This window comes from Temnothorax nylanderi, unplaced genomic scaffold, assembly GCF_030848795.1.
Source record: "Temnothorax nylanderi isolate EJ_2023f unplaced genomic scaffold, tnyl_v1.0 TNYL_tig0103_pilon, whole genome shotgun sequence".
NCBI classification, from domain to species: domain Eukaryota; kingdom Metazoa; phylum Arthropoda; class Insecta; order Hymenoptera; family Formicidae; genus Temnothorax; species Temnothorax nylanderi.
Genome location: NW_027249165.1, coordinates 188,605 through 210,398, shown reverse-complemented (window position 1 = coordinate 210,398; position 21,794 = coordinate 188,605). Strand labels below are relative to the sequence as shown.

Sequence of the window (21,794 nt, the reverse complement as noted above, 5' to 3'; positions counted from 1 at the left end):
TTCGCTCTACAATGCCGTGATTCTCTCGAAAAATCATGGGATCATCCGTGGGCTTGAATTCGCGTTCGCGGAAGACGTGAAAACGTCGATTTATCGCCATCGCGAACAACGAGAAAAAGAGAAAAGATTGCACGATGACAAATCGAGAACTTAGAATACTCGCTATCACGTTATCGCTCTAATAACATAATCTCAAGACAGTCGAGTAATTGGTATCGGTCATCGAAAACGGAGTAAATCGAAAACGAATGCAATTGATTGTGATATTTGCATTTCATTGAACTGATATATAGTATTTTCCGAGGACTTGTAAGTCGAAAGGCAAAAGTGAATCTCGGGTAATAATTTTAGACATTCACTAATGTGTTCTCTTAATCTCTTATCCACGATAATAGTCGTGATAATAACTGGATACATGAGAAGTAAGATTATGATCATGATGCACGATATATAGTATATAATCTTCGAAATAATAATAACTTTTGAAATAACTCCAGTAAATAACTGCCTCAAAATAGAGAGAACTTTCAAAAATAGCATTAAGAAAAATAATAAAATTTTAATTATAACATGTATATTTTAGATTCCATTTATATTGTTTTCTTAAACTGAACTAGATGATTTTATAATTGTATTTATCACGATACAAAGTCAACTTTACTGTAACAAACTCATTCTATCTCTTACATAATACCGAGAAAATTATTTATCAATTTGTGATGATCATTCCCAATCTCGTCCTACAAGCTCAAAATTAAGAATGTTACCAATTCAAGGAAATTTGTTTTCTACATTGTTTTATACATTCTCAGTGAAATAATCGGAATCACGGTCTCTCAGATTAAATCGAAGAACGTGTGAGTTATGTTGCGGAAATTGCGTTGACGCAGTAAAACAAGGCGCGATGCAACATTAAACGGTGATTCGTGTAACTATAGCAGTCAGCCATCTCGTAAATGTAATCGAGGAAAACACTATCACATCGTATATGCTTTATTGCTTGCGCATTTTTTTTACACTACACCAGCCGACCTACAGGTGTGGCTCTGAGTAAACGTAGATCAGATCATTATCGCGGCAGCGCACTTAAATTTGCAAATGTTCGCGCTACAATTACAAACATTATGAGATGCTGTGACTGCAACGAGTTTAACTGTCTTTTATTTTGTAAATCATATAAAATAAATAAAGAGTCCTACACTGAAAAAAAATTTATTATTTGCAAGAAAATAGATTTCTTTGAATTTAGTTTCCTGAATTAAAAAAAATATTAGATAGATTTGAGAAAATATTTTAAACTCAGGAAAATGTTTTCTTAAATCTACCTAATACTTCTTTGAATTAAGGAAACTAAATTCAAAGAAATATATATATATATTTTTTTTTCTTGCAAATAATAAATTTATTTTCAGTGTAAAGATATGAGCAGATATGAGTGCATAGATGTATCAAGAGACACGGTAGTGACTCGCGCCAAGTACACGCGAAGCGAGACCGCACCATGACTCTTTTACGCAAACACACGAGTTGTGAGTTGCGAGTACCCGAGATTTTTATAATAGACTGAACATTGCCATTGGAGAGGTGTAAATAAGATCTAAAGAACAGAGATATATGCTTGCTGGGATTGTTTCCTTGTGTCTCTACTTTTCCTTCTCCCCGCCAACTACACAATTAGACAAGAAAAGCGTCTTAACACAAGCATCCCTATCCTTTACATCTTCCCTATAGCTCTTCAATAGGAATGCTCAGTCTATGTATGAGTGCGATCAGTCTGTTGTTGTAATTTAAAACAATATAAAATTATGAAATCTGCGATTCTTTTCCCGACTCATCGACAGATTTTTTTTGTCGCGTTAGCAAGCTAACTTGCTAATAGAATTACGTGAAATAATCCGATAGAGTATTTAATTTGTGTATTGATTAAAATAATTACAATGTTAATAATGGAAGGATGTGGATATTTGACAGTAAATTCGGTCGCCTGCATTATTTCATGAAAATGCAAAAGTCAGCACTTGAACCGATAAAATGCTCAATGTATAATATTCTGTTAAAAATATATGATAATGTTTTATCAATCGGAGATGTTTTATATCACGTTTATATTGTATTATTATTAAAGAATTTCGAATGCTGGATTCGCTACAAGATGAAATAAGAACAAATGCGAGACGTGCTACGTGCTCTTCTTCCAGTGATTTCAATGCTTGATTGCATCGGTGGTGATTTCAATATAGTATTGCGTATAGTAAGGCAAGTTGCTCTCTCATAGAATCCTTTGTTACTTTCTAGGAACAAACGCGTTTTTATTTTTCAAATAATAGAAATTGGGCTGTCGCGTTCATATTCGGTAAACAATATAAACATATTCGGTATTTTGCTGACTATTAGTCATCTCACAAATACTCGATCAAATAATTGCAACGGTTATTGACTGCAACAATGATTACTATCGTCGAAAAAACAATAACTTTTCATAATAATAGCTTATTTTTCTTGTTATTCAGTTTTGCGATGTCTCGCTATTTTATTTGAGACATATTCTCTCTCTCTCTCTCTCTCAATTTCGCACCGATCGATTGTGAAATTCATATAAAGGACATGAACAAATTCATGCGCGATCTGCGGAAGGAACCAGCGGAGAAGTTATCCGCGAGATACATGAACTTTCGTTTCATTGTCGTGTCAACCGCATCGCAATATTCGCAATTCCCGATCTTCGCGGCGCAATCGTTTGTCCTGCTTCCGCCGCCTTAAGACGAGACAAATCACGCACACCGTTCTCTATCGCCGTTGCCGCGCGGAATAATGCCGGCGAGGGTTCCGTTGCGGAGTAGGAGGTACCTGATCGGCGACCAATAGTAAGAGCCGCCACCCACGAAGTAATAAAAATTAATTTATCACACGGATCACCGCCTACGCCATTGCTCCGTTCGCGCACGCGAGATTCCGCAGCATCCCGCGGATAGCGCCACTTGTCGGGTGTTTCTTTCACGCGCCAGCATTTCCCTCGGCACAGAGTTTGATCTTTGGACAAAAATTAATTAAATTTATTATGTTAAAGACATTTATTCGCGCGCGTAAGAATGATAACAATCGTTAATAATATTCTTAAAAGTTATACCTAATTATTAAAGAATTAAGAGACTATGTATATGATAATTACGTATTTCATTTATAATATCCACTTCCAATTTCAGATCTTTTATGTTTTCTCGGTATATTATCTCACATGTTATATGCAGGTTTGGCTTGTCCTGGGTACTGCAGTGGTTAATCCATTGGGGGAAAAAAAAAGCTCATTTATAATATCATAGAAAATGAATATTTTATGAATATCATAGATATATATACTCCGACAATTTTTTTAAGGAGATTAAAGATTTATCTTAACTCTTTGCAATTATGTGTATCGTAATGACTTGCGGTAGTAATTTTTGCATAATTTTCCAAGTATTCAGTATATGATTTTAATTAGCAAATTATAATTTTAGCATCTCCACATAAATTGCTCTCTTTGATTTATATTAAATCCGCCGATTAAATTAAATCGAAATCGAAACGATTTGATGTTTGTTCACTTTTAAGGGCCAATTTCACAGTTTCCGATTAACTTGATCCTCCGATTAAACTCACTCTTCGTCTCTTTCTAGGGGGACAGTTAGAAAGAGATGCAGAGTGAGTTTAATCGGAGGATTACATTAATCGGAGACTGTGAAATCGGCTCTAAGAAATAATTTTGACTGCAAAGGATTAAAGCAAATTGATGAAAATTACAGTTGCGTCCTAGATGGCAGCAGGCTCCAGTCAAGATTTCGGATGCGTCAATAATCTTGTCGAAATTATTTTTGTGTCTCGATTGATATTTAGAATCTTTCGCGTTATTTACACTATATAAATATTATGGAATACAAACCAATATCAACACGTTTAATTGTTAAATATTTTTTAATTATCATTAAACGAAAATGACCGATTATCAGTTCAAGACATTCATCTTGATTATTAAATTCGTATCTTTCTTTTATCGATGGTGAAATATCCTTATCTTATGTCAATAAAATATTTTTATTTTATATATCGATGTGAGAGTAATTTGAAAATTTCATTACATAATAATGCGATTTTTCATTAAATATGCTAAAACGAAAAATAATAAACATGAGAAATAATGAACATGAACAAATCAGTGAAATATGCTGTTAGAGCAGCCCTAAATTCGATGAAAATTTGGATGATTAAGTTTGCATTGATTATAGATATAATCGGAGATTGACATGACTGGTCGTTGGTAATTTTGCAACACAAACGTATCTGCAAAAAGACTAAAGGTCTGTCATCCAGACACTTGCGTAAAATCACATATAATTAAAAATAGCACATGAAAGAATCAACTTATAATTACGATTAACAATGAAAAATTCTATAATTACTTTCTGAGACAAAAATTACGAATACTTTTCGATAACCAATCATAACATTTGATATCTCAGTTAAAATTGGATGATTATAAAATGTAATTATCTCGCCTGGATTAAGTTGCGCATTTATAATGTTTATATACACAAAGAAATTAAGAAATTATACCATATTGTTGCGCTCTTTACAGATTTGTTCTTTGTATAAGTAAAATTTTTTTATCTTTTGCGTTTTTCTCTACAACGTACAATTATAATAATTATCTATAATAATTACATCTAATTCATCTATTAATTTTGTCTGATCAATCTGTTTTATGTGTAGAAACTATGAGCGCAGCTGCAAGGATCCAAAGTGTATAAGCGAAATGTACCGACAATTCCGAAAATCTATAGCGAACGTGACGTGAACTGTACATTTTCAGTACAGTTTAGTACACCCCGGAACGCCTGACCAATTGTAGACGCGCAAGTTGTCACGTACGTCTGTATGAACGTAGCTTTACCCTCTCTGGCAGGCCTATACCAGAGGACCTCTTCGCGATGCTGCATCGTTCAGCGGCCTGGCGTGGACTAGCGGATTGTTTTTGCGCGGCGGCGATCGTGAAATTCGGGCGTGAGGCATGTCGCATTTGTGACGATTGACGATTACGCGGTAGACAGAGTGGACGCCCCGGCTCCGGGATGTGCGAGAATTTCTGGGAGCCCCTAGCCGAGATCTACATCGCGGATCGCGAGTCCACCGATCCCGATGATTACATTTACTGTCTTTGTAGCCGAATATTTATCCGGTAAGCGCGCCCGGTCGGTCGCACCCTCCCGTCACCCCTCCCCACCGGCGACGTTTCGTCGACCCCTCGAGAGTAAAATGTCCAGCGTGCGTCGGGCATTCGTTGGGCGTAACGAAAACGCTATCGAGAATTTAACGGGCTTATTGATCAGCGTCGGTGTGAAGCATGATTTAACCTTGACATCCACTCGTCTATCCGTTGCGAGTGGGTCGCAACGGATTTCACGCTGTACTTTGCATTGTTTGTCATATCATTCGATGAATTGAAATTATGAAATCAGTGGAACAACAATTGTCTAATTAAGACACGGTGGTGTCTTGCACCAAGCGTATACAAAAATATAGCAATCTCGCAGAAGAGATACTATCCTTTACCGGAGTGATACACCTTTTTCAGGTGTAATTTATCAATAATTACTTGTATTCTTTTATAAACTTTTTTTTTCTATAAATTCCACATCTATGGTCACCATGATTTGTCAAGATTTTCATCGTTTCAATGTATTTTAATAATAGCAAGTTTAGAAACAGATATTCTTGTCAAACTTGTCATTTACATCGACTTGTAACTCTTGTAAATAAAAACAAGATGATCCACTGTTTTTTAATAGAATGAGGAAATTCATTGACAAAATCATAATAGTGAGAGAAAAGAAAGAGGAGACTAATGAGAACCTTAATTTAATTTAAAGTAGGAGAAAGTATCTATTCTTGCTTTTGAATTCCCATATCTGGAATTAGTTCAAGTAACGTTGCGCTTACTCTCACGAGTCCTGCAATCCTATGCCATTATTCTTTCTAGGAACCCTGAGGTTTATACCGTCTTAGCTTCCGAAGATGCCAGCGAAGGTGAAGATGGCGATGGGGATTACGTCGGAGAGATGCTAGATCTTTGCAAGGGATCCGGAGTAGAGACACAATCCATAGAAAAACACGATGTATGATATATTTATCACTTATTAATGTCAATTTGTTACATGAAATGTAGTTAATTGGCAACTAGTTTTTACTGCGTTAAGTTAACTGTTGATTTTTTTTTTATGCAGGAAGAACCAGTTAGCTGTTACTGCAGCGCTTCTCACACAGATAACAATTATTCTACAGACGAACATGACTCTGTACGCGATTCGGCTCATTGGCCCACTGCACATTCCTTGACACAAAAATTAGGTCTGCACCAGTCGGATTCTGGCGCAGACTTATCCGAATATCATGATCAGCACGAGGCAAAAAGTATACAGAATCTTGTAGCATCGTATGGAAAAACTTTTCAAACTATAGAAACGGAGGTTGAAAACAAATACGAAAATGTAGATATGACTGAGTATAAACATGTATCAGGTAATTGCGCTATTAAAAGTCTTAGAGATATTGTTTCAAACTATAAATCATTTTGAATTGAAATAGATGTTACATTGATAATTTTACTTTTTTTTTTTTATTAGATGATAAGGAATCAGTGGTACAAAATTTATCAGACAGTACCACTATAGTAAATACGGAAGGACACAACAAAGATCTCATTACACAATATGATTATAACTCTTACGCTTATCCCTATTCTGCAGATTATGGCAGTAAAAAGAGTGCAATGGACATAGCGTGGGACAAGTTTTGGGCTAAACACGGAGAGCAACTAATCTGGGCATCCTGGATCGAAAAGTATGCGGATTATATCAATCCTGATTATTTTCAAAATAATACACGCACAACAGAAGACGAAAAGTCGCAGGATGCGGAGATTAATGAAGTAGCCATAGAAAGATATTTTGAACAAAATACGTGTTTCCCACCTCAAGCGCATAAGAATTGCGCACTTGCACGTTCTAACTTTGCAGGAATTTTCAATAAGAGTTGTTCGAGCGACAGCGAACTAAAGCCAGCAGCAATATCTTCTTCGAATACTAGCTTCTCGTTCGAACAAGCGACTAGGCAAGAAGTTAATAACAAAGATGCAGACGAAAAAAGGAAGAAAATTCTCAGTTTCGAGATATCGCTGGAAGAAGGCGATGGTTGGAATCCCTTAAGCCCAATTAGTATAGAAGAAAATTATAATCATCCTTCTAATGCAGAAGATGAGAGGCTATTAATGAGATGTGATTCCGTTAATGGCTCAATAACGAAAACGAACGCAACTTCAGATTCCATGACTAATGTTACCAAAATGACGTTAACTAGTTCCAGTTGCGATTCCAATTCCGCTCATTCGTCTAGTCTCTTCACTTCCGTAACAAGTTCCATAGAAAGCAGCATGACTAGTAGTAGCTCCGATCAGGAGAACGAATTTTCAGTGGAGGATAATGACAAATATTGGCAGCATCTGTGGAAAGAGAATTTTGAGACGCAATGTCAAAGGCAGTACGAATTATTCATAGTAAATTATAAAAAAGAGCACAATATAGACCATAAACAATTATATTTCAACGCGTTGAATGAATCGTGTGATGATTCGATTATACTTCGACAAGACGAGGAGGTGCAACGTCAAGAGGATAGAAACAGGGAAGAGTTTTTAAAGATTAATACCTGTGAAGATCAAAGAGACGAGAGTATAGATACTGTACAAATTGATTTAACTACACCAAATAAAGTAAATTCTGGAAATAGAAACTTGCGGAGGGGCAGCGCATCGCATTCAAAATCCAAGTTGAAGACGAAGAGGCTGATTATGGATTCAGTAGGCGTGCTTATGAAGAATTTAACAATAAAAGTGGAAGAAAATAAGTCGATTGATATTGATGAGGAAGGAGAAATGTACGAAGAGTCACAACAAACTTATGCTCAAGATCCGATGGTTACTGAAACCAAAATCGAAACAATGGCTTCCAGTAGCAATTTCGACAATAGTCATCAACAGAAGTCTTCTGATGGAGGAGATGAATTTTATGAAGAGGTTCAAGAAACTCACAAACGAAGGTAAATAGTAATAATGATATAGTAGCAGCAACAATGATAGCTCATTGCTTGTTCATGCGACGTCACAGATTAGATGATTCTAATATGTAGTACTTTTTACCACGTGTATGACACTCAAAAAGTCAAATAAAATACTATTTAATTTATAATGTGAAATAAGTATAAAATGAAAGATAAAATAAGATTAATTCATTTCTCTTATTTATAGTTACGAAGCTGATTGTGACGATAATGAAGATGGTTTAGAAACCGTGAAAAAAGCCTTTTCATTAATGGGTTACGCCAATTTAATCGAGGATGAAAGCCAAAGAAAATTGCAAGGTGAAGTTGTTTATCGGAAACGTAATATCAGACGGCAAAGTTTTCAATTGATGGCGGAACTTAAACGGCTGAAAACTAAGTATAGATCCACTCTCGATGATGCAGAAACAATCGTCAGATGTACAAATAAGGTAACTTTTTCCGCTTAATATATTTGGATTTATGCTTTCACGTAAAATAAGTTTTAGCTCTCTGTCGGTCATATTTAAATATTTTTCCTATTTGTAATTATACTACTCCATATATTGAGACAGAAGGAGAGATGACATGTGGCTTATAGTTTTATAAATATTCATTCAGTCTAACTTATTCAAGTATATTTGTTCTTTGTAGCTGTACCATATTATAATTCTTGCAAAATTAAACAGTACACACTAGAGAAAGAGAAATGAAATATTAAAAAAAAGTTAGCTATAAAGAACAAATCTATTGCTAGCTAAAAGTCTGTAGAAAATGTCTGCTTTTACTGGATACTGGACGCATTCTAAAGAAGCACTAAAAATAAAACCGTTCTTTGTAGCTGCATTACATTATATTTTCTGCATTTAAAATAAAATAGATATATAATTAAACATTAGGAAGAAAAAGGAGAAAAATTAAACAGTATATAAAAAGTTTAGATACGAGCCGGTTACATAGTTCTGTGACTAACCACTAGAGGCGCTGCTTTGACTAATAATCCGTCTGTTCTTTTTCGAAGAACTTCCTGAACTGGTGCACATAATGCAATAAGTTAGAGTGAGACAAGAGACAAGTATATTTTGTTTTACTCTATCTTGTTGCACCGATGTGCACCATAGCAGGACGTTCTTCAAAAAAGATCAGACGGATTGTAAAATAAAGCGCAGTAATAGTTCTGTTTCCACTTCCACACACTTCCACGTGAAACATTCAACTCATTCAAGCATTCCCACGTGAGCGTTCTCACGTGTCGGACCGTAGGAAAGTGAAAGAAGAAAAAGCTGAAAAAGAGAACCGTACACCGTGTCAGTCCCTCTGGACTTGTAATGTTTTTCAATTGTCAGATTATTAACGCGCCATTGTGCTTGATTGTAGGCAAACAAGTATTTATCTTGTGACCCAGCATCAATATCAGCGGAAGCTGATTTACACTCTAACGACAAAGGTTCCTACGCAAAGGCGCAAGCTGCATTCACGTCGAGTTCTGATGATGAAGATAGCGTAAAAATGATGCAAAGGAAAAAGAGAAGGAAGCAGTTTAAAAGGTTAAATAAAATCCTACCGAAGGAGATAGCTAATGACTATAAACTATGGAAATATTACATCAAACGGTTTGGCCTCTTCAGCAGATATGAAGATGGAATTAAATTGGATCGAGGTATGTAAATGTATCTCCGTGCGTATCTCTAAAAGTGATAAATTTTGTTGCATATGTAAAGCAATAATGTATTTCTTGCAGAGAGTTGGTTTTCTGTGACACCGGAAGAAATAGCAAAGGATATAGCAGAAAGGTGTAGGTGCGACACAATCATTGATGCATTTTGTGGGGCAGGCAGTAATTCCATACAGTTTGCATTTACATGTGAGAAAGGTAGGTCTATGTCTACTTGCACAAGACTTGATGGACAAAAATACATTTACTGATTGTATTTTACAGTGATTGCCATAGACATCGATCCCAATAAAATTAAGATTGCTCGGCATAATGCAGGAATTTACGGTGTGGACGATAGGATAGAATTTATTACTGGAGACTTCCTGCAATTAGCACCACAGTTGATTGCGGACGTCGTGTTTTTAAGTCCGCCATGGGGTGGCCCTGACTATATAAAGAGAAGAGTGTTTGATCTCGAAAGTATTATACCTCCCGTTGGTGGAAGAAGTGTATTCGAAGCAGCAAGAAGAATCACGCAACATGTGGCCTATTATCTCCCTAGAAATTCAGACCCTTTGCAGGTAAACAAAATTTTTGCAATAATTGTGTTCGTAATAATAAAATCTTTTAATTACAAATAAAACTAGTATTTGTATATATAAATGGAAGAATATATACATATAATTAATTATGTTAAATTAAATATATTTACAGATCATCATGTTAGCTGAAAAGTATGATAAAGTGGAAATTCAACAGAACATGTTCAATGGAAAGTTTACTGCTTGTACAGCTTACTTCGGTGAATTGGCCAAGACGTAATTTAAGTGAAGAAACGAGAGATATTTTAGTTATCATTTTTTTTTTTTTTCCAGTTATTTTTACTTGTCAGAACCAAAATCGTGATACAATTCTCTTCAGTTCTCTCCAGTATTTTAACTATACTGTAAGATATACTTGGAAGGATGATGTAATTTATATTTTACAACTTCCAAATTCTATTAACTTGCATTTTTTATGTACGTTCTTCCATATATACATATATAATTTTAATTATAATTATTAATAAATATATCTCTAAGAGAGTATTCCTTACGGTATATCTAAAATTTGATTAGTTAAGATTTTAGAAATTTTAAAAAAATGGAACAATGTGTTGAAAATTATTTTATTTTTATTTATGATGAACAATTGTATTTGCAATGTTTATCGCAAAATGAAACAAAAAAAACACCGAATATTATGGTAAAATAAAGTTTTTGAAATAGCAAGAAAATAATTATCTGAAATAATTTTTACATATCGTACATTGACATATATATAATGAGTAAGTTTGTAATTTGTTTAACAAGAATAATTCCAAATGGAAATTATTACAATTTTTCGTAAAAATTACGATAAAAAATAACATTTCTAAATTTAAATTCCATAATATTTCTACATCCAAAAGTATCACAATGTTAACAAATTTCTATTAAGGTATTAATTTTATCGCTTATTGACAAAAAATAATTATTAAATAACGCATGACTAGCTTTTCTTTATTTGTTTGTCATCATAACATGTAATATTATGTCATTTGTTTGCTTGAACGTATTGGAGGACATTTTTTATTATGCGATATTAATTATTATTTTATGTATTACTTGCATAATCTCAGGAATCAATATCAATATTTGTCACATTTGTCTCTTCAATATCACTGGTAGTTATGTTCGTTTCTTCAATATCAATGGTTCTAATACTTTTTTCTTCAGGTTCTGCAGGTATTGTTATACCACCAGTGTCTATGCTTTCTTCCTCTTCTCTAGGAATTTTTAAGAAGCAATGCATCGTCTCGTCATCCTCTTGCTCAATAGAATCATTTTTATTTAAGCTATCTCTTGATGATAATGAACCCTGAAGATGTTTCGACGGTATTTGTATCGTGATTGTTTGAGAAGTACCATCAGCGGACGTTGAGGAAGACATCAAATTAGCTTCTAAAGTATCTCCATCTTTCGAAAAGGCACCTAAACAGCTATAAACTAATTGCGCTGCTGCAATATTGCCGGGAAAGACTTCGACGTTATCGTTATCTGCGTGTAAAGAAAGTAGTAAGAATATTTAAATAAAGATATCTACCAAGTTAGACACGAACAAAGTTCAATCTTAGTTTACTTACCTTTTTTCTGCACATTAGATTTTATTAAACCCTTTTCATGGTCTTTTAAGTGCTGGATGTAACTTTCATTTTTCACCGTTTTAAAAGGACACAGATCGCATGTAAACAAGCCCGATAGTAAAGGATGCCTCGCTTTTAAATGATTCTTATAACTGCTGCTCTGTATCGCGGTATATGTGCAATGTGGGCATTTGTACGGTCGAAATCCTGTGGTAAAAAATCAAATTACCCCTTCATAATTGTTAATTTTGGGATGTAACACTCACCTGTGTGTTGCATAATATGTCGTCGTAAGGTATTGTGATCTCCAGTTTTGTATTCGCAAATCTCGCAGCTGAAAGGTTTATCTCCCGTGTGCTGACGCAAATGCATTTGTAGCATTGCCTTTCTAGCGCTAGCATGACCGCAAACGTTGCAAACGTACGGACGTAGCTTGGAGTGCACAGCTTGAATGTGATTCTTTAAACATTTCGAGTTCGCATAAGTTTTACCGCACATATCGCATTTCTTCGAAGTGTACCATCGAGTTACTTCTAACGTTTTGCGATCTAAATGCATTATACGGTGGTTGCGTAACTGGCTAGCTTGTTTGAAACATTTGTTGCAATCGGGACATTTGTAGTCGCGACTATCACTGTGCACTCTCATGTGCGTCAAGAGCTTTACCATGGTAACACTTTTGTAGGCCTCGCAAATTTTGCAGGTAAACAAACCTATGTCTACGGAAAAGTGACTGCGTGAAAAATGTGAATTCTCTTAACGCTTCTTGCATTATTGATATATTCACAAACCGATTTGGTGCTTTTTCCATAAATGCAAGCTACATTGGCGCCACTTTGTAAACTTCATATCTCGACATATGCTGCATTTGAATGCCGTCGCAGATTCTGTATGGTAAAGAATATGTTGTTGCATAATTTCTTCCGAGGCGAATTTGTACGGGCAGCCCTGATAAAAACACCTGGAAAAGATTGCACATTGTTTAAATACGACGAGTAAGAAAATAAGTTTTTTTTTTTACAACACATTTTTGAGGAAATTACATACTTCACATTTCTTTCCGCTGTCTCTATCATATTTCTATTACGCATATATTCAGAATTTAAGGTCTTTGAAATTTTTACTGGACCTTTTTCCACTTCGTTGCTCTCGACATGTTGGCTCCCGTGCTCGGTCATCAAGCCAGGATTCGTCAGGTCCGTCAAATTTTCCTTTCCAGCTTCGTCACTCGCGATGTCCGTCAACTGGTGATCCTAAGAGAAATACATTCTATCATATTGCCCAGACAAAAGTAGCCTATCTTTCAAAAGAAGTCAAGTTTAAGATGATTACATTAATCATGTGTTCTCTACAGTCCTCAAAAGAATGGAAGCAGTTGGAACACTCCGCACACATATAAACTACTCTTACTTCATCCACTTTAGATTCTCCCTTTGGCTATATACAATAATAAAAGTAAGCCAATTTTTATATCGCAATATATAAGCTTCTGCTAAGCAAAATACAGTTACTTCAATTAAAATTGCAATTTATGTTTAGAATATGAATCACTATACTTACTTTAGCATCGATAGCAGAATTTAAATGTAGTTTTTGAATGTGACCTAACAATTGCATCTTGTCCTGAGACAGGTAAGTACACATCTTGCATTTGAAAGCGGTCACAACTTCTAAGAAATCGTCGACGTTAACGTTGTCGTCCTCCACAACAAGATCCTTCCCCGCTTCCTCCGTAGCGGCCTCGTACTGTTCCTCAGACTGTCTGTACGACGGACTTCCGATCACCATACTCTCATTGGTGATGTAGTCACTTTCGTCGTTTTCCGCGTCGTTCTTCGACAGCAAGATTGTCTTTTCGTGACAACTCGTCCGTTCTACAGGCTGGTCGGCGTCCAATTCTTCAATCACTCCATTTTTAATCGCGTATACCTGTCCGTTCAAGCACACCAACGAAATCGGCTCGTCTCCATTGTCCAACTCATTGTCAGTTCCCCTGACAGTGTCAACTGCATTTTGCTCCTCGCTCGACGCCGAGTCTTTCGCAATGTCCATGGGTGACTGTGCGAGTTTGTAAATATACCTTGTGCCATTTATATCACAGCTCAAATAGGATACATCATTAGTTTCTTCACTCATCGCTGGTGGAATCGTGGAACAACTAGATTAAGCGCAAACTGTTCCACACTTTGGATGTTTACACAATTAGTTAACTTCATTCCAGCAAACAAAGTGTTAGCGACGCGCTAAAAGATTATTACAACAGATTGGCATCAACTGGTGCATTAAGCTCGTGTTCTGCCAATAGAATCTGTTGACGTAATGGGATCTGTTTTCTATTGCTGAACTGACACTAGTTCAGAGTTCATCTTTCTTACTCCACATTGAAAGGAAAAAGATAAACTCTGAACTAGCACAGTCAGCAATAGAAAAAACGGATCCTATCTAACAGCAGACTGTTAACTGAAATCGAACTGAATCCGTAATTTTGTAATCACTTAAGTGGAGTAGATCATTTAAATAGTAAGGAATGGCAGATTCTACTGGTTTTCTGCGATCAATCTAGTTAAGTCTGTATCAGACGGATTAGGATTGAGATTGAATTGAAATTTGATCAAACGGAGCAAAGTTCACTAAACTTGAGATTAGTTTTCTTTATTATTCTTTATTATATACATTTCAATCCAGTCTTAATCTCAATCCGTGATGTGTTATTGGCTTTAGCGGATTCTGTCAATAAAATATGTAGCAGACACTTTGCAAAATCTGTTCTCAAGTTATCCCGAATGTTACTCGCAACATAAATTTCAATAAACAAACCACTCTCTTCGAGACCTATAAAATCTACCATATTTTCTCTTCTTATTCTTAAAAAAAAAAATCTCAATTTTATGTTACAATTCATATAAACTCACAGACTATTACAAGTTTGCGTTTAGAGTTTTAAACAGTCCTTACCGAGACAGTAACAAAAGGTCGATAAATTGTGCAGACTCGTTTCAATATACGCTAATTATATCTATTTATCGCGAAATAAACATGTAAACATCCAAATGTGCAGTATTAACACGGAATGACGAGGTTATCTCCGCGGGTCAGTAATAAAACCAACACTATCTCGCGGGCGATAATTAAGCCCGAGACACGCCGTCGACGGATCGAGCACAATGCGCGGCGAAGTTAAAGCGAGGGGCAACGAGAAGAGAAATATGCGTTCGCGAAAATATTCGAATTCGAAATCGTGTCCTCGCGAGGCACCTCGCGCACGGCGGGCGTCTGGTTCGAGATTTCCAGCTGCGTTCGCGCGCGCGAAATCGCGAGGCAGGCACGCAGGCATGGATGGAGGGATCGCCGGCGAAGTGACGTCAGCGACGCGCGAGATTCTTTTTTTTTTTGTAGAGGATTGCTCCTTTAGGTTAGGAGCGAAGGCGCCTTCTATTCAAATCTGCCTTTGGCTTATGTAGCGCAATTTCTCTAATACTATGTACTTAGAACTGCTTTATGTCACTTTATTTTTCACGAAGTTGAATATTACTTAAATTGAATCTTTAACCAATCCTCTCGCTTAATCTTTTGAACCTCGACGCGCGAGAGATTTTACTCAGGCTAAGAAAAAAATTAAAAGAAATTTTCCAAAATATGAGAAGATATTCGTGTATGCGAAGAACAAAAGCTCGAAGAAGGTATATATGTCGATATGGATTACATTGAAGTCACTGATACGCCAAGAATATTTTGTCGGTATTTCTGTGTACAGTGCCCGTCAATGATTCCTTTCCAGTCCGCGCCCGCGTTACCAAGAGGAAGCCTGGAAAGGAATCATTGACGGGCACTGTACATGGTGTGTATTTAAAATATACTTATACTGCTTTTTTTTCCAGGAGAAAGCTAAACAAACACGATTTAGCATCGAAGATCGTGTTAGGACTTTAATTAGAACGGCTCGAGAATGGTAAGAAAAGCGTCAAGCTAGCGTACGAGTACAAAGAAGTTCGCTTATCATGTGTCCAAGAAGAGATGTACAGGCGTCGAAAATAGTCGCCTCGATCAGTCTTTGTAGGAATGGTTTCTCCTCTCCAAGAAAAAAAAAACAATGGAAACCACGTAACAGAGTTTCCATTAATCGATGATCCATAAGAAGGCGTGGGAGATCAACAAAATTTTAAATGTTCCAGAAAGTTTCAAGGCTTTCACGGGATTTATACACAAATTTAAGGAAAGGCACGATATTAATTTATTATTTCGTACAAAGGAGATGGATGAGAGAGGAGAAATACTTGTGTTCAAAACTCGAGCAACAATCTTAGTCGAGAACGACAAAAACTGACTGATGATCATGCAGAACAAGAATGGCAAATATTAAGTTATCGAGAAGCGATCGCTCTTGAACGCCAAACAAATAATCACTCTGATGAAAATGAAGAAGTAAAGAATAATGAATATTCAAGTGACAGAAACTGTGTGGATATAATTTCACAGCGAAGAACGCTTTCGATATAATCAATACATTCATGTCTTGATATCAAATTCATAATCGGTAGTCGTCTAAAGATTGGCAATACTTATAGAAATTTTGGAGACACTCTTTTAATCAAGCCCTTACAAAAAATATAGAATAAGAAATGCATAGATACTATATGTCTAAAAGCACATAATATATCTTCAGTATGCCATATCTACAGTGTCTTCTTAACATTGGCGATTACTTTAGAAAGAGCTGTTCTGTGATTATGTGACTTGCCCATCTCAAAAGGCTGGAACTAGAGAAACCTTTTTTTATTTAGGTTTTTCTCTATAGCAAATATTCTGAGAAGCAATAACCAAAGTAATTCTCTTCTCTGGGAGATATATGTATATATATTAAATATATGAAAAACAAAACAATTGTAAGTATCTAATAATAAAACACAAGGAATATAATTTAATAATAAAAAAATTTTTATTAATCTTTTTAATCTAGCTTCTACGAAAACTCAAGGCTGTTTAATTATTTACATCATGTTTGTACAAGTGTGTAATAGCTTAAATTTTCGTCTTCAGGCATATGAGGTCCTCCTATGTTGATCATCCTAGAGAGAGTTGTTCTATGATTATGTTGTCTATCAAAAAATTACCTTAGGTCTAGATGTCTTTTCTCTGTTTTCAGATTTCTTTTTATAAATGACTTCTAGGAAACCAAAATAGCCTTCTGTTGCCACAGTTTATACAATATATAAATTTTAACAATTTTCTATACATATTATATATATTATTACATGTTAATATAGATAAACAAGATTATAATTACAATCTTTTGAGACTAAGATATAGAAGTAACGTATTTTAAGGACTTGCTATACTATGTCTAGGATACTTGGGCGTTCTCTCTGCATTTTGTCTAGCAATTTCGGGGAAGAATTGCGAGTTGTATTTCTGTTTTATGGTAGGTTTAGGAGTTTCCGGTGCGACGACGGGCACTGGTTCACCTCTCACTTTGGCCAATAGTGCTTCAGTTCTCAGCTTTTCACTTTGCTCCCTGAGTAATCTCTCCGCTCTTAATTTTTCTATATCTGTGCTAGTCTGGCTCCTAACTTCTTTCTTCTCCGAATGGTTATGTTTTTTCTTCTTGTGTTTTTTATCCTTACACTTTTTGTGCGTGCTGCGACTTTCACGATCGGAGTGAGAACCATCAGAATCATGACATTTTCTCTTAACAGCCTCCGTTTTTACTTTTACATGATCTTCGGCAGATTTAGAATGCATGATCTTGAGATACTTCCTTATATCAACCATTGGATCGTTCAAGGCTTTCTTTTTCGTTTCTAATTCTACATCTTTCTCTGTATCCATTAATCTCTTTGGTAATTCCTCGTACCAATTTTTCTTCCCAGTTGCTTCGTTGGTATCTTGTCCTAGATACGTCAAATATCCAATCTGCTTCTCATATTTCTCTTTCTCTTCCTTCTTTTCCTTCTCGTGTTCCACGTTAGGTCTATTGTAATCAATTTTTCCATCTTCGAGCTCCGCAAAGAAGTTGACGTGTTCTAACTTGTTGCTGGTACTGGTGGTCTCGGTCTCCGTCCGACCGTCGTAATTGGTTCTCGCTCGATGTCTCAACAAATCTACTCTTGCTTCTGTTTCCTGATAAAAAATAAAAGCGAGATCTTAATTATGTTAAATTAATTATACATGTAATGACGTCGAGGAACAATTGTTACTAGTGAAATACAAGATCTATGTAATCGAAACTTCGAAAGATAATTTATCGCGTACCGCTTTCTGAGCTCGCTCTTTCTTAATCCTCTCTTCCTCCGCAGCTTTTGCCTCGTCTCTCCGCACACGAGCGATGTTCTCCTTCGTTCGTACATGCCACCTGAATGGGTACAAAACGAATATTAGCTTCACGTTTTAATACAAAATACGAACAATCAGTTTCAAAATATAATCAAGTGCGAAAATGCGTCTCACCTTTTCTTCGGTAAGATATTCATTGTCGGCGAAAATAATTTCCCGATATAATAAAATCAGATCGTCAGGCTGAAGATCCAGGTGAATTCAACGAATGTAAATATTGTAAATGTTTTTCGAAGCTTTCGCAAACCCACCAAGATCTGCGGCAAGCTCCACGCAATTTTCCGATTGGATACAATTTCTAGCATGTAAAGCTGGCCACACACACTTTTCATAGAACGTAACAGTAAGGTTTCGACCAATCGCGTTGCTCAATTCTTACTTCTACGGTTACAGACGGCCGAATCGAGCAACGCAATTGATCGAAACCTTACTGTTATGTTCTACGAAAGGTGTGTGTGCCCTGCTTAATGAAAGCGTACAATTTTATCTCTCGCAGTTGGCATGTTGGCAAGCTCGGTGATGCTGTGATTTCGGTGTTTGGACACACTGGGACACACGCTCTAGGCTCTAGTCCCGCACGATACGTTCGTGAATTGGAGGTTAAGGCACGGTGTGCGCAAAGAATTTTTTTATTTACGCTTCATTTAGCAAGTAAGTAAAGTTATATGTATTTTATTTGCGACATAATATACGCTCCCATTGAAATATTCCACGAGAAATACTATTATCTCATTGTTGTATACGTATTTACTTTAACATAATTAACCGGCATGCTGAAAGATGCTATTCGCATAAACGTACAAAATTCACGATCTAACATCTCTTCGGAAGATTATCGCGTTACAAATACTTAATTTTTGTGAACAACATATATGTATTTTACTAATTTTATACATTTTTTTTTTACAGACTACATATTTACACCATGGCTGCGACGATGCCAATAAACCCCAAGCCATTCCTAAATGGTCTGACTGGGAAACCGGTCATGGTAAAGTTAAAGTGGGGTCACGAGTACAGAGGTTATCTCGTCTCGGTCGACGGATACATGAATCTGCAGCTGGCAAACACCGAGGAGCACATAGACGGCAATTGCACGGGGAACCTTGGCGAGGTGCTCATCAGGTGTAACAATGTTATGTACATAAGAGGAGTGGAGGAGTCAGATGAAGAGGGCGAGATGAAGGATTGAAGTGACGAGTGAATCTAAAATTTATATTATAACCTTGTATTATTAAACATTAATTTAATTCAACTAATAAAACGAGAACGTTTTATTTCTTATATATGGCAGTATGCGAGCGCAGATAATATTACAAGCCTGGTACGTTAACATGGCTTCGGCACATTGGTGACTATAGGCTTCGGCCGTGACTTAAACAGGAGTTTCTTCTTCACGATAGCCTTTACAAAGTATTCTGTCTTCGCCGCAGCCTCCCCCTCGATCGCCTCATCTCTCGTATCACGATGCCTCTCCAATACAATCAGTGGCTTGTCGAGCGTTATTTCCTTCCCGTGCAACACGTGAATTCCGATAATTAAAATAGGTACTCCAGCTTTCGTGAAGTGAAGATCGCCGATTAACTGATCGTCTGGATTATCGATCTTTTCGAATTTTAGATCGCCCTGAAGATCCACGATGGCCCAAGTATCTACGTCTCCGTCTCTAAAAGATTATCGCGGAGATTTATTTGACATAGAGAAAATTTCTTCGTGTTTTATAATACACAGAATCTATAATTGACGTATAAATAAGCGTGCAACAAGGATAGACTTTACCTTTTGATCGGCACGATCATCTTCGCCAGGTTAGGCGGCTAAATGGCGCCAATTGCCGCCAAAAATGACGTATGTAAATCTATCTCTACCGGAGCCGGAGTGGACCGTAAGAATTTCCCTAGAAACTGGTGAGAAGTCGCCAAGTCACAATTGAGAATCAGCGAGTACCGTAACGCGAAAAGACCGTGAGGTTATACCCTTGTCATTTTTATGCATTTTAAAATCCAACGAAAGAGAAAGCGTTGCAATCTTTCTGTGACCGAATGCACTCCCTCCTAGTTATATTTTTATGTAAATTTTTGAATTCATTAAAAGAGTCTGGAAAACGTACGATTGTATAATAATTTACAATTAAACATAACAGTATCTTTTGTAGTAATATAATACTTGCTTGGAGTATATCATTTTAAAGAATAATAAAATAATGTAACAATAACATCCTTGATGGAAATATTTTACTAAAGATATAATGTAATTTTACTGAAATGTATTTGAAATTCTCTTTCAATTGACCCCCCATTATTATTCCATCAATATTTCAGTAAAAATATTCAGTTTACAGTTAAATTCAGTAAATTTCATAATAGCTAATATTTTAAAAAATTTGTTATTACTTTTTTCAGTATAATTTAACTTTCCTTATATTTCACAGTATTATATTACATTTCATTAAGAAAATTCTGATTAATTTTGGAACATATTCAGTAATTTTTCAATAACTTTTTTTTTATTTTTCATCGATTTTACGGTACTTTCAGCAAAATATTTTTATCAGGAATATAGTAATTAAATTTATGATGCTCACTTGATGCTCGTCAGAGAGCGAGATTATTTAATTTATCTGTCACCATCGCGCTGAAGATGGCTCAACAAGGGAGCTGAAACGTACGGATTTGTAACTTTTTATTGAATTGTTAAATTAAATGTTACATAAAGTTAACTCGCGCACAGCTAACCGCGTTTGATTCGTAAAGCCCATTTTTTCTTGTTACTTGTTAATTTCAATATTAAAAATCTTTAGTTAATTATCCATTTATTTGAATAAATTTATTGTTATCCATACAAAACTAAATTATCAAATGTGTAATAATAAACATTACCAAGTTTACATAATTCAAAACATAATATAAGAGAATAGGGCTAGCGAACAAAGCTGGGTATACGTGTTTAGATGATGAATATTATAAATTAGTAAAAATAAAAAACAAACATTTCGTTAACACGGTCATCTTCAATGCGCAATATAAGGATGAGAATTATTCAAACGGTAAAACGCATAACGCATAATTGTTGGATTCCAACGGAAAAACTTAAATTAATGTCTCCGCAGTATAATTAATAATTGAGCCGATTGATTACATGTGTGGTATGTGACCCTGTTGAGAGCCTCCTTTAGTGTCGGAAAGGGTGATTATTATCGTTCTGATAATTCTGATTGTAATGATGGTGTAATATCCATGCTATGAGAGATTTCAGACCAAATTAATGGTCAGAATTTTGAGTTAACATTTGAAAGTCAAAGTTAAAAGGAGTCAGAATTTTGCAAAATTAATTAATCAGAAGTATTAATATATTCCTTGTTACATAGTCACGGAAATAATTACACAAGTTAAAATTTTGGAAATATTATTGTATATTGATCAGCCTTATATGTTGTGTTAAAAAGAATACCTTATGTTTTAACTAAACGAGAAATAAAAAATATATATATAATTATTTAAAATAATACCTGAGAAC

The 21,794-nt window shown here is 35.6% G+C and overlaps 5 protein-coding genes and 1 pseudogene across 10 annotated transcripts; 3 read left to right on the top strand and 3 right to left on the bottom strand.

The window, feature by feature from the left end:
- Window positions 1-4,927: 4,927 nt before the first annotated feature.
- On the top strand, window positions 4,928-11,915 carry Tgs1 (Trimethylguanosine synthase 1). 3 transcript variants are annotated; one of them, XM_071711962.1, is made up of 10 exons: window positions 4,928-5,212; window positions 6,014-6,149; window positions 6,258-6,552; window positions 6,657-8,127; window positions 8,336-8,579; window positions 9,505-9,674; window positions 9,759-9,787; window positions 9,869-10,000; window positions 10,067-10,365; window positions 10,499-11,915. In XM_071711962.1, exons 1-10 carry the CDS (start codon window positions 5,106-5,108, stop codon window positions 10,604-10,606), a joined length of 2,991 nt encoding a protein of 996 aa, XP_071568063.1. In that variant the 5' UTR covers window positions 4,928-5,105; the 3' UTR covers window positions 10,607-11,915. The 3 variants fall into 3 exon arrangements, with proteins under 3 accessions (XP_071568063.1, XP_071568064.1, XP_071568062.1); XM_071711963.1 differs by having other exon boundaries at window positions 4,929-5,212; window positions 6,780-8,127; window positions 9,505-9,787; XM_071711961.1 differs by having other exon boundaries at window positions 4,929-5,212; window positions 9,505-9,787.
- LOC139775724 (uncharacterized) lies at window positions 11,305-15,268 on the bottom strand. 4 transcript variants are annotated; one of them, XM_071711964.1, is made up of 8 exons: window positions 14,904-15,268; window positions 13,509-14,256; window positions 13,281-13,385; window positions 12,996-13,201; window positions 12,740-12,909; window positions 12,215-12,667; window positions 11,949-12,155; window positions 11,305-11,862 (listed from the first exon to the last, which is right to left on the bottom strand). In XM_071711964.1, the coding sequence occupies exons 2-8, from the start codon at window positions 14,082-14,084 to the stop codon at window positions 11,441-11,443; spliced, it is 2,139 nt and encodes a 712-aa protein (XP_071568065.1). In that variant the 5' UTR covers window positions 14,085-14,256; window positions 14,904-15,268; the 3' UTR covers window positions 11,305-11,440. The 4 variants fall into 4 exon arrangements, with proteins under 4 accessions (XP_071568065.1, XP_071568066.1, XP_071568068.1 ...); XM_071711965.1 differs by having other exon boundaries at window positions 13,509-14,132; XM_071711967.1 differs by having other exon boundaries at window positions 13,509-14,122.
- On the top strand, window positions 15,019-16,762 carry LOC139775729 (uncharacterized; annotated as a pseudogene).
- A 98-nt stretch (window positions 16,763-16,860) lies between these two features.
- Window positions 16,861-18,523, bottom strand: LOC139775725 (leukocyte receptor cluster member 1 homolog). The gene is made up of 3 exons (XM_071711968.1): window positions 18,393-18,523; window positions 18,198-18,297; window positions 16,861-18,065 (listed from the first exon to the last, which is right to left on the bottom strand). The coding sequence occupies exons 1-3, from the start codon at window positions 18,413-18,415 to the stop codon at window positions 17,268-17,270; spliced, it is 921 nt and encodes a 306-aa protein (XP_071568069.1). The 5' UTR covers window positions 18,416-18,523; the 3' UTR covers window positions 16,861-17,267.
- A 245-nt stretch (window positions 18,524-18,768) lies between these two features.
- Smf (small ribonucleoprotein particle protein SmF) lies at window positions 18,769-19,562 on the top strand. Its single transcript, XM_071711957.1, has 2 exons — window positions 18,769-18,929; window positions 19,188-19,562. The coding sequence occupies exon 2, from the start codon at window positions 19,204-19,206 to the stop codon at window positions 19,468-19,470; it is 267 nt and encodes an 88-aa protein (XP_071568058.1). The 5' UTR covers window positions 18,769-18,929; window positions 19,188-19,203; the 3' UTR covers window positions 19,471-19,562.
- Window positions 19,486-20,175, bottom strand: LOC139775716 (chromosome transmission fidelity protein 8 homolog). The gene is made up of 2 exons (XM_071711956.1): window positions 20,058-20,175; window positions 19,486-19,944 (listed from the first exon to the last, which is right to left on the bottom strand). Exons 1-2 carry the CDS (start codon window positions 20,075-20,077, stop codon window positions 19,608-19,610), a joined length of 357 nt encoding a protein of 118 aa, XP_071568057.1. The 5' UTR covers window positions 20,078-20,175; the 3' UTR covers window positions 19,486-19,607.
- Window positions 20,176-21,794: the final 1,619 nt, after the last annotated feature.